We start from the raw sequence: 15,855 nt of genomic DNA on the forward strand, positions 1-15,855 counted from the left end.
TCTCTTTTGTATTTCTCAAGTTCCCAAACAATAAGATGGATATGATCATCTCAGAGCTAGATTTCAGTGTTAACTGAAAAAGCGATCCAAATTCCTTCAATCATAGGATAGAGCAGCAGCAGAAATGGAGTAACAGACAAGGACAATGCTTTTCTGCTGTAAATATTGCCAGCAAGAGGCAACAACATACACACATAGAAGAGTTTACCCTAGAAACTAAAGTAAGGCCTTCTAGGGCTGTATTATTCACATAACAAACAAAAAATCTTTTTTTTTTTTTTTTGTAATATCAAGAATTAGAAGCCAAAACCAAATTAGTATTATAGGCAAAAGAATTTTTATTTCAGAAGCCAAAGAAAGAAATCAGTTTGTTCCCTACCTCACTGATTTTTATAAAACTGGAAATTTACATGTTATTTGCTTAGAAGGAAAGATATCTATAGTGAATGGCATATTATTTCTTGAAATAGAGTTTTTTAATCTGAAGAAATAATTTTAAATTAGGGTCTTCAAGGCATTTTTTAAAATGTGTTAACATGTAACTCAATTTTATGTGTAATAGCAATTTTGAGATTAATAGAAAACTATTGAAAAAATGTTGGAGAGAATATAAAATTTGGTATAAGTTAGTGTAGGGAAAAATCATAAAATGGAAAACATATTTGAACTTCTCTTTCACAGATACATTATTTCAGATTTGAAATTCTAGAAGTCTGATCTGGATGTTGGACCCCTTGTTCTCAAACATGAACCTAACATAGTTGTAATCTTCAGAGTGGCAGTACTTGATATTTATGGCAAAGAACCCTTTCATAGAATATTACAGAAACTCTCCGTAGTATGTGTTTAATAGACCAGTTTGGTTTGGCATCAGCTTGACATAAACTTTTGGTTATCCAAAGCCCTTAATTGCTTTGAAGTAAAAGCCCAGTACTGCTCTTTTTTATTAAAATCATGTTTTTTCCTGTTGTTGTGGTCTATTTTGGAAGACTGAGTTGTGATTTTTGCATATGTTCTACATAATGCCTCATTAGCGAAAAATCTTGTATCATTTACAAGTAGCCTGAATGTCTGTGTTGTTTTGAACAAAAATCCATATTAAAATTTAAACAATATAAAAATGCACATTTTCTGCTTATTAAAAGAGCAGTCTTAAATTAAATGCAAAGCAGTAACCAGTGAACACATGTACATAAACATTAAAATCAGAATGATTTTTCCCTTTTATTGACTTTTTCAACTCCAAAAATATTTACACTCTTACCAAATGTGTAACTAGTTTGTACTAAAGTTTTTTTTAAAATAAATGTTAGGGTGTTTACCTTCTTAATTAAAAATCATGTAAGTGTCATTTTGTCCCAAAGGAGGAAATTTAACCCATGTGTATTTCAGACACTGTGACTTGCCCTCTTCCTTTTGGCAGATAGTGGACTGTCAAATCTTAAAACCAAGAGGCCTTTTGCAGCTTCACATTATAAGAAACAGCTTGGCCTTAGGGACTCACTCTTTCCCCTCTGCACAGACAGGATTACTTCCTAACACTCTTAAGTTCTCCAACATTTTGAAAGACAACAAACCTACCGAATACTGGAAAGAATAGTATGGTGAACATTCACATAGTTTTCACCCCTTAGCATATCTGTATGGTACAGCAGCCTATTTCTGCATTCTGAATGCTTGTGCACAAGCCCTTTCTCCCCGTTCTCTCCCCTCCCTTCCTTCCCCTCCTCCTCCCTTCTCCTCCTCCTCCCTTCCCTTCCTCCCTTCAAGCCTCTCCTCTCCTCTCTCCTATTCCCTGCTTTTCTCTTCCTGTCTCTCTCCCTCTCTCCCTTCCCTTCCCTCTCTTCCTCCTTTCCCTCCATCCCCCCACTCTCTCATTTGAGAGTTAGGTACATCTGCTACTTCTGTACACTTACAAGTGTTTTCAAGGAACTGGAACATCCTCCTACATAACAGCTGTTCAGAACATTTAACAATGAACGATAGAGCAGCACCTAATACCCAGTTCATATCTAAATTTCTCTAATTGTCCCAGTATCTTTCATAGCTATTCTTTCTTAGTAACTGTTTTGCTCTAGGATCTAATTGAAGATCATGCATTGCATTTAATAGTCATTTCTTTTAAGTTTCCTTTATTCTAGAATGTTCCCCCACTCTTTTCCAGTCCATTGACAGTTGTTTGCGGAATGTCCCTCAATTTGGATTTGCCTGATTGCCCTGCCCCATAACTTAGAGGGCACATCTGGTTCTCTGATGGAAGGATAACTGGGGCCAGGGATAACCATGCAAACATTATTACGCGGGAGTATCAGCTGTCATTTTTAAAAATACATTCACCATTTTCTCACTGTTGTTTTGAATAACTTAGAATTTCTCCAGTGACAATTATTGTACCCAAATACCATATCTCCTATCCTTGTTTTTATTATTAATATTACAATATTGTAAGAAATAGTTTGTCTGTTAGATGTCTTAAATAGCATTTTTTCTGTATAGCAGCATGGCATATTTTACCAATATCAAAATATTAGTAAAATAAACCGCTGAAATTGTCACAATTAATAGTAACTAGTATATTAGTGCATACATGACAGTGAAGGGGAAGTTAAGAACACCTTACAAGAACAAAGCGACTTAAAAGAGTGAGACAAATTTAGCTCTTAAAACTAGATTTGTCAGCTCTCTCACTTAAGAACTCTAGCCAAATTCTTTATTTCTCTGAGCCTTAGTTAGCTACCTGTAAAATGAATATAATGAAATAGGTAAATGGGTCTCTACTTTGTAAACAATAGACGTTTTCTTCCTAGAGCTCTTGTGTCCTACTCAACAATCTGTAGTTCTTAACTAATTTTTTCATTTTACATTCATCAAAGACCTATGTCATACTAACCATTCTTTCTGATAATTGTGAGATAACCTCTGTTATTGCACTGGATTATAATAATAGAACAAAAGTCAGAAAAAAATACAAAACCTTTAGTTAACTTTTGCAACTTAATTGCCAGTAAAACTTTATTTCCCATTGGACTTTTTGAAATATTGGCTAAAAGTCCCAGGTTCCCATTCCTCTTACTGTATATTTCTAGTTGAGATCCACTGAATTTGATCTTAAGTATGGTCATATTAAGAAGGTTGAGCCAGGATCTTTCCTAAACTGGTCTTAAGGAGTGTCCCCATTTTCATACACTTGTGATTATATACATGTAGAGAGCCCCAGAGAGCTGTCCCCTCCATTCCTGTGGTTGGTAACAGTAAGAAAATACTGAGTTCTAATTTAATATCATTTGACCCAACACCACAGGAAAGTTATGATCCACTGGCAAGTAAACATACACAGCATACAATCTTAAATCAGAGACCCTTGTTTTTACCCATGATCTCAAGAGGTTTTAAACACAGTTCTTACCTATCTCCTATACTCTTCTTGGCTATATTAATGATACTTATTCCTCTCAAAATGCTAGCAGACTTCTGTAGTCCTATTCAAAAGTGGTACCCTCTATGATATATTGTAAGAACTTTTGTAAATGTCACAATGTATCCCCAGTACAACAATAATTTTTAAAAACTTTTTTTAGAAAGTGGCACCCTTGCTAGTGGTTTTTATCTATGTATCTCTATTAAGAACTATCAGTGACCTACTACATGTCTTTCAGCAATATGCCATACAGAGTGTCTGCCACTGTTCAAAAAAATCCAAAGGTTTCTTTTTAAGCCTAAGGTTGTTTTCAGCCTTATCTCTTAGATTTAGTCAACCTAAAACTATTTTTCAAAAAGATCTTCTCCATCTTATCTTGTAAATATTTGACCTAACTACTCTCCAGAATCTCATAGCCTAGCTTTAGTGTTACACAGCCTTTTGTTATGATTGATGTTAAATACTGTATTATAACATGTTAGTCTCAAAAATTCAAGAGGCTTCTTTTCACGTTCATATTTCTTACTGTAGCATAGAATGAGATGTTGCTGGGACTAGAGGAGAGGAGCCTGAGGAATGAAATATATGAAAATTTCACTGTAGCAAAGATTTTTTGCTTCTTCAGCTTTCATATTAGATTATACATTACATAGCTCCACTGAAAGTTTTTTCCTGTCTAGTGTATGTGAGGTTTTAAGTTTCTGGATTTATTATGGCACCCAGTAGCAAAGCTGGAGTCAAGAGTTTTCAAGGCTTCCATTAGAAATTCTTTTTCAGAGTTTATTGCTTGACTGTTTCAAATTATATGAGAGAAACTTGGCACACAAGTTGTTGTGCTGGATTACTTTTTTCAACATAAAATCTAATTTATTTCTGTTTGTTTTTAATCTAGAAATGGGCCAACAGCTCTTCTCATAGTTTTAGAAGATTTGATCATAATTTTAAATCATGAAAAAGAGCAAAAAAAGAAAAAGAAACTGCATTTTCCATTTTAATTGTTTTTTTCAGAATCCTTGTTGAAAATTTTGAGAAATTTATTTTTACAAAGCACTTAATTAGAATGCTTGATAGCTGTTTGCAAATTATTTCGCCATGTGTAATGTAGCATGTACAAATTGGTATGACTGTCAGAGTTCATTAAATTTTTTAATGTGCAATGTTCTGTTAGAAAGTCATCTTAATGAAGATTCGATGTGTGGAAGAAGGCAGAAAAATATATGGTGGTCACTTAAATATTGCTAATAAAATTGGCCTTACATCTCTCCTTCAAAAAAGACTAATATAAGGCCAGCCTCCATAGGCATCAAGGTCTAGAACTGGCCACTTAGCAATGACTCTAGTTTCCTCTGGCCTCTAACATCCTCCTCACACTCGTCATCGTGCTTTTGTGACATCTCCTTCCCTCTATATCTATCACCTCCACCCTGTTCTTTTCCCATATTTCATCTATGTGTAAATGTTGAGTTGATTGCCAGGTTTGAGGTGATTTCATTGTGTACCTTCTTAAAGTCCATTCCATGGTTACCACTTTATTGATTTTAACATCTATGTACTTTATATCTCTGACCAGCACTTTTTGCTTAACAAATTATCCTTTTCTTCTCATTATTATCCTTCAAAAATATGCATAGTAATAACTACTACATGAAAAGCCCCTCAGATTTATACTTTAAAATAATTGTTCAAGACTGGTAGGTTTTGCATTGTCCCAGAATAGGTATACTTTGGCAAACTGACTTTTTATTTAAAGTACCACATTATTATTGCTGTTCTCTAAATAGTATTTATAGTATTGTAGTTAAATATAGCTGGAGTTAAATGAAGTAAATATTGGGCATTATTAGGCATTATTAGTACAAAATGCATTGGCACCTCTCTTGCCAATTTGTTAAAAGGTTTAAACTCCCAAGACTTTAGGAAAACGTTCAGCATAGTATATACAAATTAAGCCACTGAAAGTTTTTGAAATATGCTCACTCTCCTTCCTTATAAAGAAAATTCAAAATTAAAACCTGTTATTTCTATGGCTCTATGGCCTCTGTGGCTGAATAGATTATTGAGATTTATTTACTAATGTTAAGCTGTAGCTACATTAAAATATTAGATTCTTCTTGGAAATAGTAACTTTTAAATCAAAATGTCATAGATATTACCTAGCATGTGCAAAACCCTGGGATCCCCAGCAGAAAAAAAAAAAGAGAGAGAAAATAGAAAATATAAGAAAAGATTTTTAGTTATTTGAACCACCTTCTGTCCTTCATATCAATAAATGCCACTGTTGAGTGGTCAAGCCAAGTAATTCTGGGAAAAACATAAATTTGTATTTTGACTTAAAAATATTCTTTCATACTTAGAATGAAAACAAGAATGGTGATTCTTTATACTTTATTTAAAATATATTTCCTATTTTATATGAAGTGAATAAATGTAATACTGAAGGAAATAACAATGAGCATTTTATTGAATATGTGCTCAGAACTGCAAGATAATATGTTTTAGACACATAATTATTTTAATGTTGTGTTAAGACTGTACCCTGGGCAAGATCCAGGTTCTTGGACTTGTTTATCTTCTGTGCGAGGACAACTAACTGTCCAATGCCAAAATACAATGAACTTTCAAATATCAAAGAGGAAAATTAAGTATTTCAAGTCCTTCAGCTGTTTTACAGATGTGTGAGCTTTGTAGTCCATTTTCTGGTTCCAGTAGGGCATTGTGACAATTTTTCCAATATGTGTATACTAGATAAGTTTTGGAAGTAAAATTCACTTACTTTAAACATTGAAATAATTTTTTGAATTTAAAATTTTACATTTATTTTTCTTAAAAATAAAGTCTTAAAAATCTAGCTTCAAAATTTAAAAAAGTCTCAATGTAATACATTAAATTGCGGAACCTTTTTTGTCAGGAAAATTAATGCCTTTTGAAAACAGGTATTCATTTAGATCTATGATTAACCTTTAACAAGATCTTCCTGTTAAATTCTACATTTGCTTTAATCTCAGTAGGAAAAATACAAAATAGTATTGCAGCATATAGGGTTTCTATATACCCTGTGGACATCAAATAATCTCTTACAGCTAAAGGCACATCTGTAACATATTTAAATGCCAGCTTTGGGCATTATTAGTATAAAATGCTAAGTCACTTCTTTTGGAAATGTTTTGAAAGTTTAAACTCCAAGAGGAAACTCCAATAAATAGTAATCTTATCATACCATTTGCTTCGAGGGAATGGTAGGAAGATGAATGACTATATTGCATATTTTTCATTTAGGGAAAAGTAGCATAACAGTCTTCCTTAAAATAAACAAAGCTCAGTGGTGGAACATTGCTGTGCTAAAAACCAGTGTGTTTCATGCCATCTTTCAGGACACTCTAAAATGATTTTAAATCCATGCTGTCAATTGCCGTGGATAGAAGTGATCTATCTACAAGTTTGGGGGCACTGTTCAAACTCTAAAAGTCTGATTATGCAAGTTCAAAGTGATTATTGATTGTTTTTTAAATATCTGTCTTAAGTTTATAATAATCTAAAAATCTCAGTGACTAATAAGCAAGTGTGTAGATATTTTCTAAGTAACATTAATTGAAAAAAATTGTGATTCCACCATAGTTTTTTTTTCCTTTTAACTTGCATTTTTTACTCTGTCCCCCTTTTTCAACAAAACTTTGAAGATCAAATATTCGTGACAATGTAGAAATGATTAAGCTTCATAAACAACTCGTGGAGAAAAGCAATGCTCTTTCGGTAATGGAGGGGAAATTTATTCAGCTTCAAGAGGTACTGTCATAATTTGTTTTATTGTGAAATATAGATGAAAAGGCTTCAAAAATAGTGTTCAAGTTGTGTTTTTTAAGTAGAATGGTCATAACACTAAAATGTAATTTTTAAAGATAGTTGATTTTATTCTCAAGTGTATAATTTCTCTTCATATATTGTTTGTTACAACTTAATTACTGCAACATTAATAAGACATTTTATAAATATCTGTCTTTTTAATAAACACTTCTGTCACAAATCATCTCATGCCATGAGTACTTATTTTTAACTTCTTTTTCTAAAATCATTACAGGTTCATAAAGACTTCACTGTATTTGCATTTATCTTCAGTTCTGCACATTTTTAAAATAGTAAATGTAGACCGGAGTTCTAAATAAATTAATAATCATGTTCTGTTCTTTCTTTTTTTTAATATATAAATTTTATTCAGTTTTTTTTTTTTTCTTGGTACTTGGATTTTTGTTTTGTTTTGTTTTTGCCAGGACTGGGGTTTGAACTCAGGGCCTCATGCTTGCATTGCACGTGCTCTACCACTTGAGCCACTCCACCAGCTGTGCAGCTGCTCAGTCTTTCTTTGATACGGGTTTTGTTTGGGTTTAGTTTAGGTTTTTTTGGTCACCATCATTATCAAAAAATATTGAATACCCATACTGTCAGCTATCAGTGTATGTGTTTTAAACCTTAACAATTTGATTTAAAAATACTTAGAATTCTTCATCACCACAGTTGTTTTTAAAATAACTATGGCCCCACAGGAATGTGCCATCAGAGGACTCCTATTTATTGGCAATGCATAATTAACATGGGTTCTGGAATTAATGAACTCCAGAACATTCCAGATGAGCAGAATTTATATTAAGCAGTACTTTCTTTGAAGTACTGAGACAAGGAATGCAGTAAACTGATAACAAAGCACAGGGTCATCTGAAGCCTAAATTCACTATTAAATTAAATAGTTAATTTTTTCAACCATACTCTGGGTAGTATTTGTGATCCTTCAGGAACCTCCTTAAATGCCCAGTAATAACTACCTTCCATATAAATGTTTGAGTTTGTAAGCAAAGAGACTGATTGATGAGTGGAGCAAGTGGGAATGGTAGCACTCTGCAGATAGCTAGAAGGGGGAAATTAAAACTACAAGTAGTTGAAAAAAGTTTCTAAAATCAGGAATTGAGAAAGTAAGTGACAAATTATTTTACATGTTCTTACTGTTTTGATTATTTTGATTTCCACTTAGCAGTGACATCAGCTATTTGTGCAAATACCAACAGTAATAAGCATCTGCTGTATTATTGATACCTCTTGTGGGAACTGACATAATGATTTGAGAAATTAAGGCAAACAGCTTCAATGAAATGGGAAGCCCAGAGGAAGCTTGTTAAAGATAATGTTCTATAATTATACCAAGATTAATGAAAATTAGCCTGAAGTAACTCAGTAACAATGTTTCTTTTCTGAGGTTTGAACTCAGGCCTTGCACTCCTAGGCTGGTGCTCTCCACTTGAGCCATGCCTTCAGCCCTAGCCATATTTCTTTTAAGTGAACTAAGAAAAACCTTAGTAGAACTTGATGACTTTCGTTAGCATGGAGGCATTACATAGTATGGCCATATGACCTCTATTACCTTTTTATTTATAAAAGAAGTATGAAACATTTAAGTGTATAAAACTGAATATAGAGCATATTCATGACCATTTTTTAAATCAAGAAGAGTTCATAACTATTTTACTGAATTGAAAACTTTTAACTTCACTATATTAAAATTAAAAGCTAAACATCAAGGCTGTTACATGGTATGATGGCAAATCCTGTTAGTAAACCTCAGTGGTCAGCTTTTTTGGCCCCATCCTGCAGCATTTTTAGACAGCATATCAAACCACTATAACCATAGTAAAAAGAAAAATGTAATTGCTATAATCAATTCACTATTGGTCACTATCAATAAGTCAACAACTCAGGACAAATAAAGGACAAGGACAGTTTGCCTTATGTGACTGTGCTGAGATAACCCTTCATTTTCTTCCTCATGTCACAATTGGGTTGAGATTATCTCCCATATTTATATGGACATCATATTTATATGGATAAATAGCATACATACATGGTTTATGATGTGAAGAATAAGCTGCATAACATATGCTTCAAGAGTAAATTACTACGTAGAAGTATAGTAATTTATTTATAGCATAATCCAAAAATAACACTTGTAATTTTTCTTTTTGATTTTTTTAGAAGCAAAGAACTCTCAGGATCAGCTATGATGCCTTGATGGCAAATGGAAATGAGCTAAATATGCAACTTAAAGAACAACGTTTAAAATGCTGCAGTCTTGAAAAACAATTACATTCTATGACCTTTTCTGAAAAAAGAGTAGAAGAGGTAAGCTACCAAAGAGTTCAGCCATCTGTTGCATTAAAACTTCTCTTGTTTAAAAAAGTAAAATAGGACATTTCAAATATTGTGTTTTTTTAATTCTAAGCTACACATATGGTGTTTTGAGCACAGTGAACTAGAGTAGTTAATAGAATATATGAATGGCAAGTCAAAGTTTAACAGTACTTGGAAATTTGCTGAGATCCACTGTTTACCTAAAGGATTAAAGATCCTTGAGTAAAATGAAAACATAACATCTGATGCCACATTACCTGTGGAACTTAACTTTCTCAACTATGACCGCTTATTAGTCATTTGTTATACAAATATAAAATTACAGGAGTACATCTATTTCTGAGGAGACGATGTTATGTTGTACAGTATCAGCAATTTTGTTGAATTATCTTTTTTTCTAGAAAATTGTTTGAAAACATATCTTCCTGTTATTGTTGCTACTCATGTCTCCCAACTAGCCCAGTCTTTTTCTAGCTTAATCCAATCCTAAGGAGAATTGAAGTGAAATAAGATGCTTACATTCTGTTCCGATCTTGGGAGAAGCTCTTCCTATTTCTTACTAGCATCAAAGGAAAATTTTGAAAATGGAGATGAATTTTAAGAGTACTCTAATCCAATGGGGAAAAAAATGTGACTACAAAATACACTTATGAATAAAACCTTAAATCCTAGAGAGTAGAAATCTGCATTGTAGTTGTAAAGATACAATTATTACTTCAAGTTTATTTCTGAAAATATTGTTCACTGGGATAAAACATTGTATTTAATCCTGTTTACTTATTCATAAGATGTGCTACTGGCTATTTGTTAATTCTAGGTGATAAGAGAAATCATATGTTTGGTTTAAATAGTGATTGGTGCAGTTTATTTGAGCCATGAACTTAAAGAAAAGTTAATGCTTTTATTTTTTAATGGGCCAATGAAAATTAATACAAAATGAATATAATGATGGATTTCACTGTGATAGAGAGTAAAAACTATTGTGTTTCCCAGGACTTAACAGCAAGCTCCTAACACATTGTTTATTTACTTGTGGCACATGTTGTCATAAAGTAGTGAATACATTTCTACTAAATTAAAACAGGAACATTTATTTCATGTTTACTTAACAACTTAGAAAAAATGCTTAATTAAATGTAGACAATATAGGTGGTCCAGTTAGTAGTTCTGCAATTTAGAAATCAATACTGAAGCATGTTATCATTCCCTCATGGTTTCTTACCCCTGTGTAGTTTTATATGATGATCATCTAATGTATAATTTTGTTTTCAGTGTGTAGCGTGCTAACCATTACACCATGGAACCTCTTTGTAATTTTATTTTCATTTTTAGCTGCAGGATAGAATTAATGATTTAGAAAAGGAACGGGAACTTTTAAAGGAAAACTATGATAAACTTTATAACAGGTAAATCATTATTCCGTGTGTTCTTTCATTTTCTTATTTGAGCTCTTTTTTAACAAAACATTTGTTGTTTCCAGAATATTGATTGAAGAATTAGCAACAGATGATAATAAGAAATATTCATACTTTATAAATAAAAATACAAGGTTTTTAGGGCATTGGTACTAAGTTTTTAATCTGACCAGTAGTCTGTTACCACTCAGAAACCATACTATTTTGTTGCTAGTAACCATCATTATCATTTATTGAACACAAACTATAGACTAACAGACATTGCTCAATACTCTACATTTATTTTATTAATCCCTCATATCAGGAATGTAGGGCATTGTAAATGTCCAGATTCAGTCAAGAATGCTAAAACAGAATTAAATAACTTTGAGAGATATTTCATACTCTTCTAAGGTATGAAATGGTAGAACTTGTATTTGAGCCTCTTCATCTCTGCACTGGGCTCTACAGCTTATTGACTGAGAATGATTGTGTGGGGAAGAACAAAGGTGTTTACTTACAATTACCTTTGTTCCTTATAAAGAGAAGTACGGGCATCTTAGCTCAAGATAAAGTTTAAAGAGCTGCTTCAATTTTAATTTTTATGCTGATTCAGAATTATGGCATTTTGGAAATTAATCCCTTTTGGTTTATACCATTTATGTTGCATATATATTAGTTTGGATTATCATTATTACAGGCTCAGTATGGTAAGGGTTACCAACAGTAGGACAGTATTTAAAATAATATTCAGGGACCTTCAGCAAGGGTGAAACAGCTAAAAATCTTTTTGTGGGCTTTGCCTTGGACCTCCTTCCACATCATTTTTTCCCAAGGTTTATTCTGGTCCCTTTCTCATCAACCCCAATTAATTTTTACAGTCGGGGCGGGGGGGAGGTGGGAAGTACTGGAGTTTAAGCTCAGGGCTTTGTATTTGCTAGGCAGGTACTTTACCACTTGAGCTACACACCCATCCCCATCCCTGGTTAATTTTACCTGAAGAATTTATTGTATTTGCTTCTAGAATAATGCATAGATTTATATTGATATATATCAAGATACTTAGTAATTACATATCTGAAAATTTCAACTCTCAGTACACAGATTGCACAGTACTCTATTAGAAGTCAGAAAAGATAATGATAGCCCTGTATTTTGCAAATGAGGGAATCGAATCTATAGAAAAATGAAGACACTTGTATAGAGAGAGCCACACAGCACTGCTGAGCCTCCAATAGAGAACCAAAACCCAGTTCTTTTGACTCCAAAACTTGAATTTCTCCCCAGTGCTTCACTGTGTCTCTGAGTTTAATTATATTGGAAAATTGTTTATGTAAAAGAGAAACATTCATCAGATAATGGAACTGTGATACATTCGGAAATTTTTATTGCTTTGTATTTGTCTTAAAATATCTTGAATTTTCAAATAATTTAACGTGCTCTAAATACAAGACAATAAATGCCATTTGGCCATTCCTTTTAAATTTTTTACTTATCCCCAACTTGAGAATTTACTAAACCTACTTTCTTGGAATTAGAAATGTCAGATTTAGCTGGGAATACTACATAAATGGAATTTTGACAAGGCATATTTTCTCATATTTACTTAATCACCCTAGAACTTTTATCTTTCCATATTAGAAGATGATCTAGGAGTGTAAATCTGGCTATGAAGGTTTTTTTTATGCTTTATGCTTAAGCTACATTTTTTTCCTGTCACAATGAAAACAGACCTTAGTATGCTGCTTATACTTGAATTTTATATGAAGAGTATGAAAGCTAGTGTGCGTAATGAGTGTCAAAACGTTTAATGTCAAAAAATTAATGACACTTGAGCTCAAAACCTAACATGTACATGTAATAATAAATAGAACTACAAAATCCTCTAATATGATTTTTTAAATATGTTTTCAGAAGTATAGCTGCAGACACTATAAAAATCAGCGTTGTCCCTAAGATTCTTCACAGCCCTTTTGTTTCACTGCACTGTTATTATTCATCACTGCCAACAACTAATGTTCATCAAAAACTATGTATACTCGCTGTTTGGTTAGTCATAATGACAGTATGTTTTAAGAAGGAGAGCATTTGTTTGTTATTCAAAATTGGCTTGTTTTCAAGAGAAAAATGTGATTTGCAGATTGCATTCTCATCTTCCTTTCTCAAATGAAATTTTGAATGTGTTTATTACTTGACATATGACATTTTAAGAGAATTATGTGGTAAGATAAAACCCTCATGTTAGTATTTGGTATGAGCCTTTTTTAATATGCTAAAACATTTTTGAAACAATGCCAAGAAGTAAGACTTTTGAAGAGTGTTAAATTTAAAAATTCAAAATACATTTTTTGCAATTAAATCTGGTCAGAGAGAAGCTTCATATTGTAATATGATAAAACTATGATTTATTTTTGAAGTTAGTATAGTTTTGGGGCCATGTAACTAATGAATACAATGGTTCTTCAATAATAATATTAGCAGTAATCTGGAAAAATTACTCAAATGTAGGTTTCATCAAACTTTTAGAGCCTCCCCACTTATCTGAAAACACACATATACCATTTTTTTTTTTTTTTTTTTTTGGGTAGGACTGAGGTTTGAACTCAAGGCTTCAGGCTTTCAAAGTGGGCACTCTACCACTTGAGCTACACATCCAGTCCATTTTGCTCTAGTTATTTTGGAGATGGGGCGGGGAGGGGGGTCTCACAAACTATTTGCACATGCTGACCTTGAACCAAAATCCTCACAATCTCAGCTCCTCAAGTATCTAGTATTGCAGGCATAAGCTTTAATGCCTTTTTTTTTTTTTTTTTTTTTGGTGATGGTACTGGAGTTTGAAATCAGAGCCTCACACTTGCTAGGCAGGCACTCTACCACTTGAGCCACTCAAAAAAAAAACCAGCATTAATGCCTGTTTTTTAACTGTTCATCTAACTTGAAAATTATAACAACCTTTTTTATTGTTCTTATGCTGTAACAGTCATCTAATATTTGAAATTTAAAAGAGCTTTGCTCTGTTTTTATAAACATCCTGCAATCTTCCTACCTAAAGTACTATGGATTTCTTTATAGATGAGTTTATTCTCCTTCAGTTCTCACATTAGAATGTCTTTGAACATTGGAATAAATGGAATTTCTTCTGCAAGAAAAGAAAACCTGAGGGTGGAGAAGAATTCTTTGGCTTTTATTTTGATCTTATCATGTTTTTGATCAAGAATGTATGTTTACAGTGTGCCAAGACCCAGGGCTGCCAATGGACATGCCAGTGACCACAGGCACCAGTGGGCATTCCACTGCAGACTAACAGTCTATCACTTCTGTAACATAATGTAACAGTGAAATGGGTACAAAGACTATCGTCCTCCCTCAGTTGTCACTGTTGGCAATAATCCGAAAATGTTTTCATGAATAAAAGGATCTCAAAAGCTGCTCTCATATGCAGATTTAATCATGTATACAGCTCTTACAAAGAAAATGGAGCCAGATGGGGTTCACCATTTATAGTTACACAGATGGCTCCGAGCATAGAGAAATACAGTAAATTCAAATGGAATTCCTCATGAAACTCCAGTGGAATGTAATCCTAAATTTAGAGGGAAAATAGCAGTGGACTAAATTCAGATTGACTTATACTGATTTACACTAGTATTTTGTGGGTTTGGAAAAACCAGGCTGCTAAATTGTTCTTAATTTAAACACATACAGCTTCTGATGTTTCTGCCAGATTAGCTGTTGGTGATCTTTCTGCTGGTACTAATGCTATTGGAACACTACTGTTTCTAATTTTTGGCATCTGATATAATGTATAGTTTTGCCTATTTCATCATGATAATTTTTTTCCAGGTGGTACATGTTTTTAATAATAGAAGACATACACATGTATGTGTATGTGTGTTCACACTCATGCATATGTATGTACATTTGTGTATATCATCTGGCAGACACAGAAATTATATTTGTTCTTTATTTTTAAATGAGTTTATAAAGGAACATTCTTAATTTGGTACTTAAAGTATATATATTTTATTTGGGTTTCAATTAAGGTAATTGTACCTTTGATGAAATTAGCTTAAAATATTGATACATCAGACCCATACATTTTTTAATTCCATATGTGAAATGAGACATTGGTAGAAGAAACAGATGTCATATTTAGAGGAGCTTCTAGAATTCCATTTAATTTCAAGGTCATATTATTTTAAAAGCAATAAAAATATTCAAAATGTGAAATGAATACAGTTTTGCTCTTTTGAAAGCTATACCTCCCAGAAAAGTACCTCTTTTGGAATAAAGCCTCAAAAGTAGCTGGTAGCAACATTAAGGGCAATATTCAATAATACATTTCTTTTCCATTTAGTTCATCATCAGCATAAAACCAGATTTTACACATTTTTGTTTCATGTACTGGGTTTAAAATAAGTACAAGGGTCAAAGCTGCTGATGATTATTCAATCATATCAAGCTTCACAGATAATGGCTTTCTACTGAAATGAAGGTCAAGATCAGTTTTTCTACAACCTGGCTATCACTTGAGGAACTTTAGGAAAATAGAAATTCCTGGACCCTAGGGCCTTTGTTTTTACATCTCCCTAAGTGGTAGTGCAACTAGCTGGGGTGGCACCATTGTGTACAGAGCACTTGGGAGCCACCAGGTAAATAATGGTTATTGTGTACCTCTGTGTATCTTCCGATATGCTAGGCCTTGACCATTAGCAGATCTTAATCATAATTAAAGCTGCTGTACTTTTATACAGGAAGAGTAATTCTGTCTTCATTATTCTTACTAGATACAGGGCATTGGATTCATACCAATCATAAGTGAAACTGTTCTTAGCCTATTGCTTTTTGTTTTTTAGGACAAAATTGCATTAT

General features: G+C 32.9%; 1 protein-coding gene across 3 annotated transcripts in view; it reads left to right on the forward strand.

The window, feature by feature from the left end:
• Rpgrip1l (RPGRIP1 like) overlaps positions 1 to 15,855 on the forward strand; it is a 103,714-nt gene that overhangs the window by 15,661 nt on the left and 72,198 nt on the right. For all 3 annotated transcript variants that reach the window (XM_074055986.1, XM_074055987.1, XM_020157660.2), the window contains 3 exons: positions 7,096 to 7,201; positions 9,434 to 9,580; positions 10,922 to 10,995. In XM_074055986.1, the coding sequence (XP_073912087.1) occupies positions 7,096 to 7,201; positions 9,434 to 9,580; positions 10,922 to 10,995 (327 nt within the window). The remainder of the gene's footprint in view (positions 1 to 7,095; positions 7,202 to 9,433; positions 9,581 to 10,921; positions 10,996 to 15,855) is intronic.

This window comes from Castor canadensis, chromosome 15 (assembly GCF_047511655.1).
Source record: "Castor canadensis chromosome 15, mCasCan1.hap1v2, whole genome shotgun sequence".
Taxonomy (NCBI): domain Eukaryota; kingdom Metazoa; phylum Chordata; class Mammalia; order Rodentia; family Castoridae; genus Castor; species Castor canadensis.